At 47.3% G+C, this 19,266-nt stretch overlaps 3 protein-coding genes across 19 annotated transcripts in view; 1 reads left to right on the top strand and 2 right to left on the bottom strand.

Moving 5' to 3' along the window:
• TTLL5 (tubulin tyrosine ligase like 5) overlaps window positions 1–2,312 on the bottom strand; it is a 137,456-nt gene extending 135,144 nt beyond the window's left edge. For 8 of the 9 annotated variants that reach the window (XM_051621465.1, XM_051621470.1, XM_051621469.1 and 5 more), the window contains exons 1-2: window positions 2,226–2,312; window positions 1,491–1,657 (exon numbers count right to left, since the gene is read on the bottom strand). In XM_051621465.1, coding sequence (XP_051477425.1) covers window positions 1,491–1,570 — 80 coding nt within the window. In that variant the 5' untranslated portion in view covers window positions 1,571–1,657; window positions 2,226–2,312. Of the gene's footprint in view, window positions 1–1,490; window positions 1,658–1,850; window positions 1,991–2,225 lie in introns of those variants that run through there. The other variant, XM_051621466.1, reaches the window with a different exon arrangement.
• Window positions 2,313–2,493: 181 nt separating this feature from the next.
• On the top strand, window positions 2,494–4,891 carry ERG28 (ergosterol biosynthesis 28 homolog). Its single transcript, XM_051622301.1, has 4 exons — window positions 2,494–2,681; window positions 2,816–2,906; window positions 4,116–4,234; window positions 4,371–4,891. The coding sequence occupies exons 1-4, from the start codon at window positions 2,549–2,551 to the stop codon at window positions 4,448–4,450; spliced, it is 423 nt and encodes a 140-aa protein (XP_051478261.1). The 5' UTR covers window positions 2,494–2,548; the 3' UTR covers window positions 4,451–4,891.
• A 516-nt stretch (window positions 4,892–5,407) lies between these two features.
• Window positions 5,408–19,266, bottom strand: part of FLVCR2 (FLVCR heme transporter 2) — a 38,760-nt gene continuing 24,901 nt past the window's right edge. Inside the window, exons 6-11 of one of the 9 annotated variants that reach the window (XM_051621800.1) lie at window positions 15,998–16,108; window positions 14,741–14,846; window positions 14,161–14,272; window positions 13,677–13,732; window positions 7,469–7,529; window positions 5,408–6,804 (exon numbers count right to left, since the gene is read on the bottom strand). In XM_051621800.1, coding sequence (XP_051477760.1) covers window positions 6,803–6,804; window positions 7,469–7,529; window positions 13,677–13,732; window positions 14,161–14,272; window positions 14,741–14,846; window positions 15,998–16,108 — 448 coding nt within the window. In that variant the 3' untranslated portion in view covers window positions 5,408–6,802. The other 8 variants (XM_051621799.1, XM_051621801.1, XM_051621802.1 and 5 more) reach the window with 8 other exon arrangements.

Here is a 19,266-nt window from a genome sequence, read left to right as displayed (position 1 = left end):
AAAGTAGCAGGACTACATTAGGAACCATCATCTCCTCAGAGTTAAGGACACACACATAAACAAATTAAGATCTGTTAAATATAATCCTAAAATCACAGAAAGAAAACCTGTCAGCTTCTCTAAGCAAATAAAACTCAGACTGCTTATTACTCACTATGCAAGGAAATAGAAACTTGAAAAAGTTAACAGAAGGCAGAGAATGAGGGATTGGAGAGACACATCTTTATCTAGACAGACAAGAAGAAATATAAAGACTGGCAGAGATACACAGAAGCATTTGTCTATAGAACGTGCAAAATTACTGTCTGTCAAAGGTTTTGGAGAACTACATAAGACGAAATAGTTCCTGCACTTAGAAGACAGGAACAGAGATAAAAGGGCAACTTTCTGATGCTAGGACAAGTTAGTACTCTTAGGTGTAACCTTGGTGCTCTTAATTAAGTTATCAGCCAGACAAACTAACTTCACAGCACTCCCATCTGCTTCTACCACCACTGAAGAAAAAATAAAAAAGATAATAATAATAATAATAAAAAAATCAACTACTGAGATGCAACTAGCTGGTTAGACTGGAAGGGACTTGAGAAGCTTCCAGAATTTACATACAGGCCAAAGCCTTATGTAAGTGGGAAATTAGCTGAGGCAACAGGAGGGGAGTTTACGTTAAGCCTGTCCTGAGGATTTGCAGTAAAGCTCAATCCTCCAAGTGACAGTCGTTGATTCTTAGCATGACCCCCGGTCACTTGATGCAGACACAATGTTATAATTACATTCTAGGTTAAGGCAGTTCTGGACCTTTCCTGCCGTGAGGGTCTGGCAAGTCCAAGGCAACTACTTGGTATGAAGCAACAACATTCCTCTACATGCCTTAAGTCACTGCAGTTTGCAGCTGACACTCAGTCACCATACACAACCAGAAGAAAACAAGCAGCATATATTAAAGTCCAGCCGAAACAGAAAAGGGATTCCACTCTGGGAAAGAGTAAGGGAACAACTCCTTCGCAAGCAAAGAGAAGTTACTAAACAGAGATGGAACAAACATAGAGTAGTAAGTAATAAGAACTGTAGGAGTTGAGCTCTCACAAGACAATTTTTTTAAAAGGACATAAAATATTGCATATCAGTCTACAGTACAGTACATTTCCATTCTCTGCAGCAAAAACTAAAACCAAACAAAAAAAAAAAAAAACAAAACAAAGGACTTTCACTTCCTTCATTTTCTTGAACATCACCAAGAAAGTTCCCAGGTTAGGAACATAACAGGAAGATATAAATGAAATTACAGACTTTAGAGTATTCAAGGAAGAGCTGCATCTCCAGCACTGATGAATACAGGGGTCTTTTAGGCTATAAATGTAGGTAGCTTGAGGCCCAAACCCATCATCTCTTTTATAGACAGAAGGAGGTTAAGGAATGCAAGTCTATTCAGATTAGTACAAATGCTGCAGGAAGCACAGGGAGACTGCTAAAATGTTTTTTCTCCTACTTACTCCAGCTCATCTACATCTTCCTCCTCCTCCTCTGAGGATGAGCCAGTTTCCTCCAGGTCTCGAGCCATCCCAACTGGCATTTCCCTTAGGAGTTTTCATACAGCCTAGTCTCAGTAGCCTCTGAGACTCTTTCGGGTAGATTCAAGGGATCTCGCAAGAGCAGTTACCTGCAGTAAAGGATTAAAAACATGAATGCATAGCTGAGCAGGACAGCAAGAGAAAATTCGGTGACTTAACTCCCACCTCCTGTCAATATGTATTTCTCTCAGGACTATCAGCAAGCTTGTTACAGCCTATAAATCACCTCCCAGCCAGGGGAGTGTAGGAAGAAGCATCACCCTTCAGCAGATTACTCCCCACCTGCCTATGAGCCGCCCAGGCGCTTATGACTGAGGCGCGTCGCTGCCCTGCGGTGCCTCCGGCCGCAGAACCGCACCGAGCTGCCCGGGCCCGGCCCGGCGCGGAGGGAAACGCCTGCTTTTCCCCGCCGCCCAGACGGCCCCGCCGCCTGGGGTCAACCGGAACGTCTCTACCAGCCCGAGAAGAGCCCTCCGGCCCGGCAGCGCCCAGAGGGGCGGCTGGGGCCCGGCCTGCCCGCCCCGCTGGACGCCCGGCGGCCTGCGACGGCCCCAGGAGAAGCCAAACCGGCGGTGAGCGCCCGAAAGGCCGCGACTCCCGGCCCGGTGCCGCCGGCCAACCGCCGCTCCGAGACAGCAGCTCCCTCTGCCCCCGTACCTGCTCCCGCATGGCAGGAGCGGGCGCACCGGGCGGCCCCTCCCGCCGCGGCCCCTCCCGCCGCTTCCCCGTTACTACAACAACCGACGGGAGGCGGCCCCGCCGCGCAGGCGCGACCGTTGGGCCTCGCGCCCGCCGCTTCCGCCCCCGCCCCCATGGCCCCGCCCCCCGGCGGCGAGGGATGCGATTGGCAGCGCGGGCCGTGACGTCAGCGTGGTGCGTGCATGGAGCGGCGCGCCCCGGCCAATGGGAGCGCGGGGAGCGGCGCGCGGCGGCGGCGGGCGGGGCCCGGGGGCGGCGGCGGCGGCGGGAGCGGGAGGAGGATGAGCCGGTTCCTGAGCGTGCTGCGCAGCTGGCTGGTGATGGTGGCCGTCATCGCCGCCGGGAACACCCTGCAGAGCTTCCGCGACCACAGCTTTCTCTCCGAGAAGCTGTACACTGCCAGCCCGGGCCTCGGTAAGGTCCGCGGCGGCCGCCCCGGGGCCCGGAGGTCGCCTTGCAGCCGCGGGCCCTCCTCACGGCGCCGCCGCAGGGGGTGGGGTGGCGGGGTCGGTGGGTGATCTCCTTGTCCTCCCCTCTTCTCTGCACAGTGAACGGGCTCCAGGCTCGGACCTTCGGCGTCTGGACCCTGCTGTCGTCGGTGATCCGCTGCCTCTGCGCCATCGACATCCGCAACAGAACGTACGTAAAGGAGACCAGTGACATCGGTCGGTTTGCTAGCTAGTCACAACCCCAGCTGCTAGCTTAGAGGGCAGCGCGGAGGAGGTGGGGAATCGAAAGCTGTTCCGGGACTCTCTGTAGGGTTGCAGGCGTTCCCTTGAGAAAGCTTAAATAGCGGCGTGGGATTTGGGCAGTAACTGCTGATGCCTTCTGCCTCTGTGAGCACAGCCTGTGCATTTGAGTTCTGTTCTTTAGCTCAGACAGAAACTGGTAGATCTGAGAACAAATTTCAGAGCTCCAGCTTGGACAGCATCTTCTGATGGTGCTGCTGCTCTGTTGACATTAGGGAATTGCTAATGCTGTGGCCTGACTGATGCTCGGTGCTTCTTTTCCTGTGAGAGCTCAGCTAAAGACTGCGGTGGGTTGAGAGGCCCCTTGCAGTGGTCTTAACCTGCTGTCTTCTTCTGTACCCTCTTATCTGGGGCTGAAGACAAGACCTGAGGTGCAGCCTGATGCTGTGGTGGGGTTCAGGCAGTTTCTGAGAGGAATTTTCAAGCAGGCTGACTCTGGGTCTGTGCTAGACAAAATCTGTGTTGGAGGCTGCTAGAACTCTCTCTTTTGTCACCACCTCCCCCAGCTCCACAGCAGAAGTCACTGTTCACTTGGCAACGTGTCCTTGAATTCCCCAGGCTTGTCTGTTGTAGGAGGGTGCAGGGACTCAATTATCTGGTTTTAGGGGGTGGTTGCAACGCTAATTACCATGAAGCCAGTTGTTTCTTAGAAACAATTGTTTATCTTGAATCTCTTGGACCTGCTCCCTCCTCACAGCTGTGACCCCTAGGGGGTAGCAGAGCACAGGTGGGAAGATGTGCTGAGTGGTGCAGCCTGGCATCAGCCATGTCCTGCTGCCCTGGTTCTCCCATCCAGTTCTCGCCCTCTTTTTGTGTGTGTACATGCTTCTCACTTCACTGGTGCCCTACCTTTGCTCTCCCTGCTTCACCTGCCTTCAGGCCAGATAATGCCTGTTACTTTCAATGCACCATTGAGCACATCACCCAGTTCTCCTCTCAGCTCTTGCTCAGGGAGCTTTTGCACCTTGCTAGGCAATAGATGAAGTGCCCTCTGTGCTGCCACAGCAAGGACATGCAGGTTTGCCTCTTGTCCACTCAACCATGCTCGTGCCCATAGTATGGGCTATATGATAATCTGTTTCTTTCTGCTCTCCAACAGCCTCTATTACATCACACTCTTCACCTTCTTTTTGGCCCTCATTCACTTCCTCTCTGAGGTCTTCATTTACCACACTGCAGCCTTGACTATTGGAGTTATGGCACCCCTCATGGTAGCAAGTAAGTAGCTATGACCCCCAGCAGAAAAACTCTCCATGGGATTATGAGCTAAGGGCAGGGAGTGGGATGGTGGGAGGGAATGGCTCATCTCTTGTCCAGCATTTTCCACACAACTCATCCTCTGTCTCCATCACAGGTTTCTCTATCTTGGGGATGTTGATTGGGCTGCAGTACCTGGAAGTAGAAGCACTGTCACATAACAAGAAGAAAAATTGAGGCTGAGGGCTCTTTGTAGGTCAGCGTTGTCTGTCTTCACTGCCAATATTCCACTAAAGCTCAGCTGCACTTCTTCAGGACACCAGTCCCACTGATGGATCGATGTTGGACTCTGTCAATCATTCTTCATTACCAAGTGTTCTTTCTTGTCCAGGCAGCATTTCAGCTGACTGATGTCAAAGACCAAGTCCCAGAGGAGTATGCGACACAGGGGGGCAGTTGGTGACTGCCTTCCTGGAGGATAGGAGGGCAGGTCTGAGGTGTGCCCAGGGCACTAAGAGCTTCTCTCCCAGCGTACACTGGGGGAGGAGGTGTAGAGCTCCCCAGGATCCACTGAAATCTTCAGACCATAAAGAGAGAACATGTGCTGCCCCAGCACTGCTATGTGATGTGCATGTGTGTATTCCTTAGGGGCCATTTCTAATAAATGACAGAAAACTACAGGGTGCAATGTCTGTCTTTCTGCTACACAACAGCAGGTAGAAGATATACAACCACAAACATAGTTTCTATGTATGTTGCAGGATAAATCTCTCTTTACAGTGAATCCACCCTTCCCTGACACCTTCCCTCAAAGTTCCAGGTCTGACTGGCCACATCACACACACACACACACACAAAGAGAGTTGTTGCAGTTCTCACTTCTGCAGCATTCTGGTGACAGCAGACTGCATGCATCTGTGAGCAAGGACTGTGCTACTTTTGCAGTGAGCTATAACTACAGAAGATGAGAAAACCAGGAACAGGTTACTTAGACCTAGATGAAATAATGGCCAAAGCAGATGGGCAGTGCACAGAAGGTAGGAAGGAACCAGCAGGAAGCTTCCTAGCTGGGAAGATGGTGCATATGCAGAAGAGAGGAAAAACACAGAAGTGAGGAAAAAAGCAAACAGTAGCACAGACAGAAAGACTTTTTCTATTCTGCAAAACATTTCAGACAATCGAAAGAGCCAGATGTGGACTGTTTCAGCCATTTAATATGAACATGTCAGGTTTCATTGTACATTTAAAATGTTTTCATTTAACATAAAAATTTGTTTTGAAAAGCCATTTTAGATCTCAATTCCAAACTATCGAAGATAGGACTTGATTTTCTATAATGTGCCAAAAGCCTGTACAATTTCGTAAAAAAAATAATATGTTTTGACAAAATGGTATGTCAGAGGGACTATTTTAATCCATTCTATCTGGCCATGGGTTTTGTCCCTCTCTCCCCTCGCCCAAATGATAATTTAAGAAGTGTAAGGACACTTGCTGTCTCCACCAGCGGAGGAGTGCTGGAAAGGAAGGAGAAGGGATATAAGGACCTGCATTTATGTTCAGAAAACAAACAGCAGCATACAGAGGGGTGGTGTCTATAAGACACATATGCTTGTAAGAGGGCTGCTTCTCCTATTCTCTATACTAGAGTGGGAAGCTTCCATACTGGAGCAAATCTGGATTCTCATCATAATCAAACCCCCTCTGTGGCTGTGAAGAGGAACACAGGCTTGGCTGGTTCTCTGAATATAAAATTTCACAAAAGTTTTAATGTAGTGTTGAAACATACAAAAGGCACTTTATCATTAAGGAAGAAGACACAGTCCTCAGCCCAGGGAGCTTGTGAGCTGGGCTTAGCCTGGAGCTCCAACATAAGCTGCAGAACTAGTCCTTGCCTCCAGGTAGGAGGAGGCATATCAGTATCATTCCTAATATTTAGGAATATCAGGGCAACCTCAGTGAATTCTGAGCAGAGGTTTATCCATATAACAAAAACAGCTGTCAGTGGCAGTGCTTTGCACTTGTTGCTGATGTGCTGAGGCCTCTACCATCACCAGTGCAACACAGAGTATCATGAGCATTGAGGCAGCACCATCTTTCCTGAGAGCCAGCTGAAAGCTCTTCCAGAGCTACTTGCAGAGTAAGGATGGTCCAGCTTCTGCATTTCATGTCACAGCTTGTCTGTGAGGCAAGGAGGCAACCACATGCAGGGTGCCACCCTCATGTGCTCAGGGCCAGCCTGAAAACTATGGCTTTTCTCAGCGTATGTGCTTTTTCTTTTCCAACCATACATGGCAGAATGGGCGGGAAGCACTGGGTTTTCCCAACTTTTCCTCCCAGGAAGCAAAGTCTCAGAAACAGCAAGATGCAGAGATATAACTGAACAGAGCAACTCCCTTGTTTTGCACTTTCACGCTCTCCATAAGCAGTTCCCTGGGCTCCTCTCCAGAGGCTGATGCCCTGCCATGGTGTGCTTCTAACTGGAGGACTGTGTAGGTAGCAAAGCTGGGAATGAAGGGGGCTGCCAGCCCTCCATTTCACAGCTTTGATTCCTCGAGGACTATGGGATCAGTGCAGGCTTCTGGCATCACTTTCTGCAAGTCAGACATAAAAACAGTATGGTTAGGATCCTGGGTGGCCAGACTCAAGCTTTGAAGAGATGAGCTGGTCAGAGGCCAGCTAATTTGCAGCTCCTTGCTAATGTGCAGAAATCCCTAAAGAAGAATCACCATCCTCAGAGAGTGCACCTGGTTCCCTCCTCCTTCTCTAGACCCTTCTGCCCAAACAAGGGCCACTGGGGCAGCAGAGCAGAACAAGGGTCCCACTTCCCTTAAGCAACTTGCTGTACTCCTCAGACCATAGTAAATTCACAGAAGCTGTACAGGCCCAGGTGTCAACCCCACGGCCAGCTCACTGAAGACATTTCACTGTGACATAGGATCAACCTTGAAGCGGTAAAGCTGCAGGGCCAGTTCCCTGGGCAAGGGAAAAGAACTAGGAACTCCTTCATACCATTGGGCAGTGAAGTGTCCGTGCAAGCACCAGAGACTGTACCTGCATCCTATGCACCCTCACCACAGCAACTCTGGCATGTCTGAGGGCCTCTTCAACTCCCAGACAGATTGCTGGTTTTGCACATCTTCAAATTTTTTCATTCCCATCCCCCATTCAGGTACAGATTAGGCCTTCTTCATAAGGCCTTCTTTAAAGTTCATTACTCATATCTTAAACAGCATAAGAAATAAAAAGCAAACATACACAAGTTGAACCCTCCTACAATTTCTTCCCTTAAGAGGGGAGGGAGCTGCAGAGTCATTTCCTAGGGGAAAAGCAAGGATAAGTGAGACTGCTGCCCAGTGATTATGTTATTCTGGGCTGCATGACACAGCTAAACTTTCGCAATTCTCGTTCAGCATTCCTGGGTGGAGCTTGATGAGCTACTCTGCTGAGCCTCTCTGGGGTGTGTCAGGATTAGGGCAGAGTCTTCTGCTTTCCCCCAGGAAAATGGGGATTTCAGATACCTCCTGAAGTCCTGACTTGGCTTACTGCAAGACACCACACTTGCCACTGATTCCAAAAACAGCATGCAGACTTGTAAGAGTAAATGTGGAGTTCCCCACAGCCTGGGCTCTGAGTTAACTCACTGTGGGGCAAGACTGGTATCTGAGGCAGGAGTCAGAGGTGCACAGGAAAGAGGTTCACATCCCCAGTGCAGTTCAAGAGAACTCCAGGCAGCATGGAAGCAAGAGAAACCAAAGTTTCATTTTGAGTAACCACTTAAACAAACTGCAGGTGAAAAGGTTTTATAGAGGTCACCAGCAATACCCCAAAGCAGAGGAGTGAGGGCAGAAAAGCTTTAGAGATGCCTGAAAGCAAAAGTCAGTAAGTGCAAAGCGGGAACTCCTACCAGTAGGAGGGGTAGAGGGTGCATAATGTATTGTCAGCAGTAGGTGCAAGGGGAAAAGCTGCTTTTAGGCTTGGGAAACCCTATGAGAATGAGTCATAGAAGCACTCTGAGCACCTCTGGGTTCTGAACATCACTCACCTGCTGTGGAGTTTGAGGAACAGAGGTTTAAGAGATCAGCCAGCCTGCAGGGCTCCATGGCCTTTGGAAAGGAATGCTGCTCTGGCAGTACTGGAAAAGGGCACACAGACACCCTGCCTATGGCTTTGGGATAGGGGTAGAAGGCTGCGTGCCACACAGTAAGCACAGAAAGGGAGAAGTGACATTTGGGAAGCAGGGAATGGGGTACACACCATTTGTATCTACTGTGAAAAGTCCAGCAAGTTTTTTCTATTGTCAGTATTTCACTAGAGAGTAAGCATGCTACAGCTCACAATGGACTCCAGGAGGCTGCTGAGGGTGGATGCTTGCCCTAAGCCAGCATTTAAATTACACTCATGTTGGGAGGAAAAAGCAACTTGCTTTTGGGTATTCCATGGAGATCCATCATACACATCTTTGCATCCAGGCAAACAAACAACCAACAACAAAAAAATAGGTACTTGGCCCTGAGCAAGTCCTGACTTATCCAGGACATGGTTTGAGGACACAGCAGAGCCTCAGTGCTGTTTTAAACAAATCCCTTGCTGTGCCTGTACACCTAGAGCAGGTCACCTGTTATGCAAAATCATCCTCTCATCAGTTCTCAGACCTGCTGGTAGCATCATACTCTAGACAAAATGTTTAAATTTTATTACAATTCAAAAACCAGGACAAAGTCTGAAACCACTTTACTCCCTGCTCTCTGCTCTCAAGAATAGGTTCTTCACACACAAAAAAGTTCAATATATCTGCCACTAAGTAAGACTGGCACAAAGTAGTCTCAAGTGCCCTGAACACATATTAATGAAATTTGCAAGTTTCAAAGAGGCCTAGCAAAGCCCAGTTTCAAGGAAAAGACAGTCCAGCTATTTTAGAATCCTGCACTCTAGCTGATAGCTGCTTTCTTAAAAACCCACACAAGCGTAAAAGTATTTCCAAAGAAATGTTGCCTAAGCCTTTTCTTGAACAATTCACTCCTGAGTCAAAACAAACCATGGCAAATCAGCAAAGATACTTATTTCATAATGCAATGAATGAATGCAGGAAGGTTTGCATGTATGCTGGGAACCAGAAGCCAATGAGCACAGGCTGTCCACAATATACAGGCAAGTATAACCTGTAGGCTACTATGAAGCCTTAAGGCACAATGTTAGAATGGCTTCAGAAGCACTTACAACAAAGGCAGCCCAAAAAGAGTCTCATTATCATGTAAAAGGGGCATTTGATCCAAGTGTCCTGGGATATAGAAAGCTAACCATGCTGGTGCTCTGGAAACTGAGGCAGACAGAAGTGGGAGGATTGTTGGAACCACACTACAGTGTTACTAATAGAGGACAACGTGTCCACAATGCCATTAGGCTAATTTAGTTCCCACAAGTTCTACTAATGGCAACATCTGTTTCATTATAATCATAAGCAGATAAGAGCACTGATGGAAGACAAATTGCTTGTGAACACAAGGCAGGTCCTGCAGGAAGAATAGAAAATACCCTGCAGTGTGGACATAGTGGCCACAAATTCCGACAGGTTGGAAAGGCTGTGATTCCTGGGCAGAGCATCAGGGCTGATCAATGCTGACCCTTTTCACTGAAGATACAGCTATAGCATTAAGTACCTCAGCGTTTTCCTCATCCTTTGTCACTATGTTTGCTTCGCATCCAAAAAAAAAAAAGATGGAGATTCTCCTCAGCCCTCCTTTTGTTGATAATAGATTAACAGAAGCATTTTTATTGTCTTTTTTGGCAGTAGCCAGATCAAGTTCTGGTTGGGCTTTGGCCCATCTGATTTTCTCCCTACATAGCCTAACATCATCTTTGTAGTCCCTCTGAGTTGCCTGCCCCTTCTCCCAAAGGCCATAAACTCTCCTTTTCTTTTCCTGAGTTCCAGCCAAAGTTCTGCATTTAGCCAAGAAGTGAGCCCGGTCAGCATATTAGACCTTCTGTTCCCTTCAGAGGGCAGTCTCCTATGACAATGACACGTCTTATTTTTCTTTATGGAAGTGGTTTTGATGCAGGTGTAATACAGCAACATGCCTGAGTCTCACAGTGTCTATCTTGCAACTGGGATGTCTAGTGGTTACGCTGGCAATTGTACCAAGGTAGTTCTGCTAACAAAGATGATGACATAAACTTCAGCCATCAAAAAAGTACTAGTATACCCCCCAAGTGGGCTTGCCCCAGCTACAGCTTCTCAACTACTTTGTCCCAAATCAACACCACATATGTACCATGCCAAAATGCCACAGACTGCACCATGGAGACACACCTCAGAAACCCTCAGCCTGGAATAAAATCTTGCCCTGCCCATGGGACTCTTCCTCATGCTTGCATCAAAGCATGGCAGCTGTATGCTCCCTGCAGCACGTGCTCTAGTCTTAGCAGGGTTTAAGGCCATTTTTCCCAATAGACTCACTCTGCTTTTGCCTGTTAGTCCTGTTGGCTGTGGCACTAAGTGATACACACACCCAATGAACACCTTGAAAAGCAAAGGGCAGCATGGTTAACTTGGCAGATCAGCCAGTCAGTGTGAAGCAGAGGACAGGGAGTAATAAAGCCTTGCACCCCAAGCAACAGTTGAGAAAATGCCAAGTACCACTGAGATTCACAGATCAGCAAACATAGAGCTTTTCAATTTTCAGGCATTCTTATACCAAAAGGCACCAACCCAATGACTCTGTTATTGCTAGATGTTTCTGAACTTCTTTCTTGAAGTTAGCCATGTGCCATGGCTGCAGTCAAAGTCAACTCTTCTACAGGGCTCCTGGATCACTTCCAGCCAATAATCTGGACAGGAGTATGTCAGAGAAGAATCTCCAAATGCCTGCATCTCCTCTCCCCAGTGACTTACTGACAATTTGGTTCTCCATCTGCTCCAGCACCAGGCTTTGCCTTTCTGCACCTAGTTGAATCCCTATGACCCTATCTGACATGAGCCTCATGGGATCTCTACTCTGTTATTGAAAGCTGTCTTGTCTTTCCTCTCAGATGGGTAGCAGAGAAGGCCAGAAAGATTCTCCATACTTTAGGGCCATTGTTGTCACTCCAGAAGTGCCATTGGCTTGGTGCCTGTGCCACCCATGAGTGTTCAGAGAAGCAGATTAGTGCAATTCTCCTACCTTTGTGTATGAGCTAGTGAGCAGGAATGGGAATTGACGGGGTTAGGGTTACAAGCTAGAGTCCCATAATCCGTGATCTGATTGCTGCCTTGGAGTCTCTGTAACAACAGCCACAAGTCACCATCCCAGAAAAGACAGAGGCAAGTAGGGAATAAAAAAGAACAGGCAAAGGAAGAAACCAGTAAAATCACCCAAGCATGTGTAAGGCAACTGTGCCATGTAGAAAAGCTCCAGTACCTGAGTCAGTCGGAGCTCTCCACAAAGGCAGCACACAACACCCAAGCCCAGCTGGCTGCTCCCTGGCCTGAGGCATCCATGTTAGCACAGAACACCAGCTTCAGCCCACCTTCAGTTGACTAGGTGGGTTGTTAAGCTTGAGGAGAACCCAGATGAGCTCAGCCATGTGGAGGCCATATTTGGGAGTGTGGTAGGGTGTTCATAATGACTTTCTCAGAGTAGGACTCCTCAGGGGGAAGGAGCTGCCAGTGAAGTTTTTGACTGACTGCAACCTCTTAACTGATGCACATCCCTCTGGTTCTTACTGCAGTCAGGTCTGGAGGCTTTTAGGATTACAGAAGTGACACCTCTACCACCTTTGATCTGGTTTCAAAAGCTTCCCCACTCCAGCAGCAAGCTCTTAACAATTGTATTTATACTAAGAAGTTTTATACTAAAAATGGTTCAAGCAAAGGTGTACAATTAATCTAATAAGAGAAGTGTCTGTCAGAGGGAAAGGACCTTACTACTACTAGGCATAATGTTCACTGCCAAAAGACCTTGACATTTCTCAGGCCTTCCACATGTGTTACGAATTAACTCACAGTGCCACCAGCACCTCTCATTACAACACTGCCGCCACAGGGCTTGCAGAGGATGGTTTGGCCTTACAATTAATCTTCTGCCCTTGACTTCAGCACTGTCAATCAAGAGATGCAAGCAGTTTGGTGTACATCAAAACAGACTGGTCTTTATCCCAGGTCAGCTTAGCTAAGTGTGTTCCAGTTAACCCCATTCACACCAGGATTCTGGGAGACCAGTTGTCATCTAGCTTGGTCTCATAGACCATGATGCTCACCACTGCTAAAATCAGCCGAAGTTGAAGCATCAGAGAAAAAAAAAAAAAAAGGCAAAAAAAAAAGCAAGAGTTCTTTTTAAGTTATGACAATAGGGTTGGATTCCTTTACCAAACTAAATTGCACAGCCTTTTTTCCCCTCACATCTAGTCTAGCATTATATGTGCAAGAGCTACTCAAGGCAGCTTCAATTCCCTTTGCTTATCCTACCCTCTGCATTTATGTTCAATAGTTCAGCAACAATAAATACAAAATAAAAATAAAATTGCATATATTTTGTAATTGAAAATCCACCTTTCTGAAGAGCTGGTTGGAGCAGAGCTGCTTCCTGGACTATCTGGTCTCTCTCCAGATTGGACTGGTTAGATTATCTGGAGGAAGGCAGCACTGGCTTCTGAAAAGAGGTGACTTGAGCCAGCACAGAACGGAGCTTATGCATTTTTCTAGTCACAGCAGCTGATTGCTTCATGAACATTGAGTGGACATCTCTGCTAACATCCTAGAAAAAGAACTCAGAGCAATAAGGAAAAAAGCCTCAATTAACTACCAGTCTCCTCCTTTCCCTACAGGGAGAGCTTCTGAGAGTATCCACTGCAATTAGTTCACCAGAGGCCCCCTCCCACATGCAAACAGCTGCATTTATTGCACAGCACATCACAAGGACACCATACCCTGAGCTCTGGTACTAACATATGAACTAGAGCCCTGTCTGCAGCACTGCATGAAGTGTGGGGAGCCAGGCTGCTCTAGCCCTCATTTGGGCTTTTCCACCTACCTTCCTCCAGTCCCAGAATTGAACCCCACTTGACAGCTGAGGACAGGGAATAACCTATCACCCTAGGGGCCTGAAATAATAGTTACCCAACTCTAAACAAGGACAAAGCACTGGAGTGCTCAGTGCATTGTCAGGGAAGAGAAGCAAGCAGAGTAGTGCCCTACATCTGTCCCTGGCCAACATCAAGACTCCCAGAGGACCAGAGCCTACAGACTCTGCGTGACATTAACAGTAAGTAAACAGAGGCCTGGCAGAGCTGGAATTACAGCCACCTGTCTGAAAATGCCAACAAGGACCTTCCCCCCAGGCTGGACAAGAAGTGGTGGGATAAGAGAAGAGAATTGCAGCTGTAATTGTAGCTCTGAGAGGGCCAGCCCCATTCCTAGAAAGGAGAGAGGCTGGGTGTTGTCCTGAGCTAATAGCAGGGGCACAGCAGGGATTTAAGGGGGTTTACTCACTGTGTGGTCATTATCCAAATTGGCCTGCTGTCTTCGGAGATCAGCCTTAATGAATGCTGGGAGAGAGGGAGGAAGAAAGAAGTGAAGGCAATTAAGTCACCATGCAGCACCCAAATCAGTTTCCCCAGGACTCAAAGGGGCAGCAGAGGCCCCAGAGGACTCAGGAATGCATTACAGTGAGCAAGGGAAACCACTCTTCTGGGTGAGGCAGAGAGCACTTCTGAGACAGGGAGGACAGAGATTCCTTATTGCAGCATGCAGAATGTGCATCTTTGAGACCCCAGCCAGCAACCAGGGCAAGAAGCCTTGGATCTTCTTTGTAACGTAAACCAGATGCTTAAGAAAGCACAACAGCATTGCTATGGGACTGCTGTGTGAGTTGTGCTCCTTCCTGCACGTGCCACTACACACAAAAGCCCTTTGCTTCATACGCCAAGCCCAAGGGGAAGAATCACAGCAGAGGAACACAAAAAAATTTAATTACCTGTCAAAACAGTCCCCAGGAACAGGAAGGAACAAAGAAAGAGGTTTCCTGCCTTCGTCCCAAAGTGATCCATGATTTGCCCTTGGCTGATGGTGAAGGCAATGCCAAAAATCTACAAACAAACAAAGGCAGTGTCAAGCTGTACTGTTATTGTAAAGTAGCCCAAACAGCTTCCCAGCTTCACTGAAATAAAGAGCATATGGGCCAGCCAAGCTGTTGGCCTACCAAGGCTGAAGTTTTGTTATAAACACACCCAGAGGCAACTCCTTGCAGCTGATGGGAAGACTGAAGGCTGGAATTCCATCTCTCACTAGAAAAGAGCCAGGTACTAGACTGTTAGGAGCAATGTCGGAAAAGGCAAGGATGACTGGCATCCTGATGGATTTTCCTAAGCAGAAACAGAATGGGTGCCACTAGAGAAACACCATGAGGAACATAATTCAAAAATCCAGGTGCCAGGCTGCTTAGATCTACAGTGCATTATAATAATCACGGACAAGAAATCAAAATCAAGGCTGGGAACTACAGTTTTATCTCTCTGCCTGTAAAGAGGCAAGCAAATGGAAAACAGCACACCTACTTGTGCTGAGACATTAAGGAGCCCTGATGATGTTCCTTCAGATTCTGGGTATGTCAACTCTGCAGCAAACTCAAAGCCCAGAGGGAGGTATCCTGTCATGAAAAACCTGTAAAGAAACATACAGAAAGGAAGACTCAGCAACTGCTAGAAGGAAGGAAGACTGAAAAGGCCCATATCCCTTTTGAGATGCTTCACTGACTGCACACGATTATTCCCCTAGGGTTCTAGGCCAGGTCTCTGCAGGACAATTGTCTGCACGACGGCAGATGCCACTGGTCCTCCCTGGCACGAGGCAGCACACAGGTCCTTCCTGGCAGATGGCAGGCTTGGCAAAGCCCTTGAACATCAGTGGGGGCTCTGCATGGTGCCACAGGGAGCCCCAAGCACCTGGCAGCAAACAGCCTAGCAGGTAGTAATAAAGTAATATTTAAACTAACAATGAGATAAAGGCAGTTACATCTAACGTGAAATAGAAAAATTAAAATTTTGGCCAGCATAAGCATGTCCAGCTAATGCACAGGCAGGATGCAAGGCAGGTGGAGAGAACTACAGGAAGGCTTTGCTCAGGAAGCCAGGGAGCGGGCGGCTGCTCCACCATCTCCCGCTGAGCCAGTGCTGGTACTGCCCGTGCATTGTGCAAACAGGGAAGCTGCACTGCAGCAGCAGGGACTGCTGGCTCCCCATGTTACCAGTTGCCCAGGGCTAAGGTCTAGGATAACTGTCTGCTGCCAACTGTTCACTGCCAACTGTCTGCCGCGACCAACTCTCCTCCAGACACAACTACTCCACCAACTCACCACCAGGACAACTGGCCACTGACCAGCAGGTGGTGCTCGTTCAGCACCACGAGCAGAACCTGGGCAGCAGGCAGCTCTGCTCACCGTGCTCTGATTTTGCAAGGAAACTGAATATATAGAGGAGTTCAAGTGTACGAGTCACACAATTTGTAACACAAAAAATTAACAATGAGATAAAGGTAACTCAATCATTACTGCCCATTGGTCATCTATGGGGCTGTGGTACCACTTACTTCCCAAGTGTTTTCATTTTATTACCTGGAACATTTAAGGCAGCTGCAGCTGAGCAGGGCCACACTAAAGTCCCTGACTCTAATGAAACATGTATAAGAGAGAGATGGGAAGAGTAGATATTTTTGTCCCTAATCCATGCAGGAGCCACATACACACTCCTGTGCCATGAGCTTTGCTTATCCCCTCACAGCTCACATGGAGGAAAGCAGCCTGCACACAGACTTACCCCAGCATGCCTGCAGTCACAAACACCACCCAGAGGTGTCCTAGGCTCAGAGTGAAGGTGTAGATTATCATTCCCACCAGAGACATGATATAGACGACCATTGTTGTCTGTCTGCAAGAAAAAGCAGAGCCAAAGTATTATTTAATCCAGTCCTCCTTTTCACCCATTGATCCCAGTATAGTTTGCAGCATGTGGTCTAGAAAAAAAAAAAACAAACAATAAGAAAGGTTGTACAACTTTCTGACAAGTTTACATCAGATAGAGGAACTGGACCAACAGAGAGAACAGAAGGGCCTGCACACACAAGAGAGCAGCAGGAGAAGCAAGAACAGGACCTAGGAGTTTTAGTATCCCTAACTCATGACTGAGGGCTTTGCTCCCTGTGGGGGTGGTATGACATCTATAAGGAAGCACCTATGAGGCAGTTAAGAAGCTCAGATCCTACCATGGGCTGACAGTTCCCTGGTCATGGATGGTACATGCCTCAAGGGGGAGAACAAGAGCCAAATAAAAAGATCATTAACTTTTTCTTGGGAACTCTCTGTGCTATAACCAGTTGGACACACTTACTTATAAGAAGGAGCCAAGGAGATTGAGGAAAGCAAAGGAAAGAGGTGGCAACACTGCTGCACTGTTACAAACCTGTATTTTTCAGTGCTATCCAAAATCCCTTTCATTGCTGCTTCTTTCTGTGTTTAAACTTCCTACTGTACCTTGAGAAATGAAGTGCAAGCCAGGTTGCCCTCACAGCCTCACCCTCAAGCCACAGGAGCATTTAGCAGGGCTAGTGCCAGTTCCACAGCCAATGGTGGCAGAACCATGAGCCCTTATCTCTGAGCAGAAGGGACAAAGAGACCCCCCCTGTGCCTAGGAACAATGTCAGGCAGATCCTGGGAACAGCTGGACCTGCAGCCCAGCCATGCTGAGGAACATCAGTGGGCTCAGTTCTGCGAGACACAAGCAGCAGCCCAGGTCAGCTTTACCAGAACTGAAATGTTAGCAATTGTCATCCCTGACTAGACACCAAGAAAACCCTTCCCACATTCAATAAACAAGGCTCTTTCTAGAACAGGAGGTAGGAAGTAGGCCTTCACAGAACATAGAGGAGGAGAGGGAGGGGAAGGATGGAGAGAAGGGAGGTGAATCCTTTACCTGACTGAAATTTATTTAAGATCTTGAAAGCAGAACAGTTACCAGACTTGACAATACATTTTGGCTAACATCTTTTAGGAAGAAGTTAAATGCATAACCACAAGCTACTTATGTGCTTTTTACTACTTAATCCATTAAAGAATGCGCTTGGTATCAGTTCCTAGAATTCTGCTAAATAAACTAAACCTCAAACTATTTTCACTTTTTGTTTTTTCTTTTTCATGCAAATGACCACTGTCAAAAATCCAGCCCCAAACGGGCAGACAATACTATATTGTGTAATAAAATGTTTCCAGTACACTGTATTACTACCAATAAAACCAGAATGTTCCAGCTAAGGTTGTATCCTCTCTCACTGCAATGACTGATCTCAGTGGGGCTCATGCTTACACAACAATTCTTAACCAAATACAGGCTTGAGAAGCTAATTTCAGACCTCAACTATTGATTCATGCTTAGAAAGGTTCATGTTGAATGTACTGAAAGACTAAACAACATTTTGGTGTTGTTTGCATCTTATTTTGTGTCAAAGAGGTAGGCAAATTCCTTAACCTCCAATGCTGTATCATTTCTAGAATATGTTCTTTCCAATGCATTCACGGAGGAAAAAAGTTATCTGTGAAGGCAGCATAAAGGGGCTGATTACTTCTGTTATAACCCATTACGGAGAGCTGCTATATGGCCAGCATACAGCCTAGAGGCTGCAGAAGACAACTTTAAAGACTAACACAGAAGTTGAAGAGCAGCCCCAGAAAATGAAAACGAAGCAGGTAAAGGCCTTTTTCTGCTTAATATTGGTTCCTCAGGTATCTCCCATGAGTTCTTATGCCTCCCATCCCTTGACAAGCAGCCATAGAGGAAAAGTGCCAACGAGGAGAGGGGGCTCCAGGCTAGAATTACAGCTTCCTGGGCTGCATAGACCAAGTCTGAACTGGGTGCTTCTTCCATAAACAGGAGTGTCCAAACTACACAGCAGTCAGTGCTAAAACACAGTGCAGGCCTTCAAGAGATGGCTGTGGCCCTGAGAACCTTACTCTCAGACAAGAGGGACACTTGGAATGTTTTTTTAATTATTTTTTTCTCCCCACAGGCAGTTTTGGTGTCAGTGCAAAACTCTTTAGAATAGTCCCACAAAATCTCTCCAAATTTCCTAGGCTTTTGATTCTAGTATTCTAAGTCATTTGTATCTGATTCACTCTGTTGTGACAGTTGCTAACAGTTGCACTTTGCCCTTCATCTCCAGGCAAAGGTGATGATTGAGTTATTGATCAGATGTGGTCAAGCCTTTGTTTCACATTGATGCTGCTTCATTAGTCCAGATGCAAGGAAAAAATTCCCAGAATAATGGAGCCCTCCACTAAGAACTGGAGCAGGCAGGCTCAAAGAAGCGGGCAGCTCTTGCAGGTGTCTTCCATTGGCACAGCAGAACTAAGTGGAGGATAAAATGGAGAAAACTCTTTAATCTTGCCATGGGTACCTCATCTACCACACATTAGTTAGCTCTAGGAGACTATGAGCATTCCTCACTGACCTCCCTGAATCATTAGGCTCCAGCAGGGCAAAACAAATTGCCTTGAATGCTGTGAAAATCACACACCAAGAAGTGCCCTGAAGCCATGCACTGCGGGCTGCCTGCTTGCCACAGTCCCTAGTTGGATTTGAACAGACAGCCCTGAATGCAATTCCTACTGCAGGAAACAGCCTCAAGCACTCAAGCAGACTTCTGCTAAACCAGACTTCAGCATACCCTGAGCACACCACTGAGGACAAAAAATGAGATGTAGTGCCCAGCAGTCCAAGCAAGATCCAAAATTTTGAAAAGGGTTTAATTGAGACACAGGTAGACACTGCTGCACAGAAAAACAAAGAAAGCCCTAGGGAAAGCCACAAAAACAGATCGTTTCTCAGTAAGTGGCCTTTGTCACCATGTTCACTAGAGGACAAGGGACACCAGGGCATGGAATAATGCCCAGTTTTGCTTGGTAATCCTCTTATCATAGCCATAAATATCTTATGGGAGAGATAAAAACAGAAAGGAGAAGCAGATTCACAGAGGATACTCACACAGCATTCTGATGGTTATTGCATTAGCAACCTGTTCCCATGATGGCCCTACA

This window comes from Apus apus, chromosome 5 (genome assembly GCF_020740795.1).
Source record: "Apus apus isolate bApuApu2 chromosome 5, bApuApu2.pri.cur, whole genome shotgun sequence".
Lineage (NCBI taxonomy): Eukaryota > Metazoa > Chordata > Aves > Apodiformes > Apodidae > Apus > Apus apus.
Note: the sequence above shows the minus strand (reverse complement) of the source record. Positions and strands in the feature narration are given on the sequence as shown.

Coding starts and splice junctions, on each gene's coding strand:
- ERG28 (XM_051622301.1), top strand. CDS start 2,549: ATGAGCCGGTTCCTGAGCGTGCTGCGCAGCTGGCTGGTGATGGTGGCC. Junction 2,682..2,815: donor CACTGCCAGCCCGGGCCTCG/GTAAGGTCCGCG, acceptor TTCTCTGCACAG/TGAACGGGCTCCAGGCTCGG. Junction 4,235..4,370: donor GGCACCCCTCATGGTAGCAA/GTAAGTAGCTAT, acceptor TCTCCATCACAG/GTTTCTCTATCTTGGGGATG.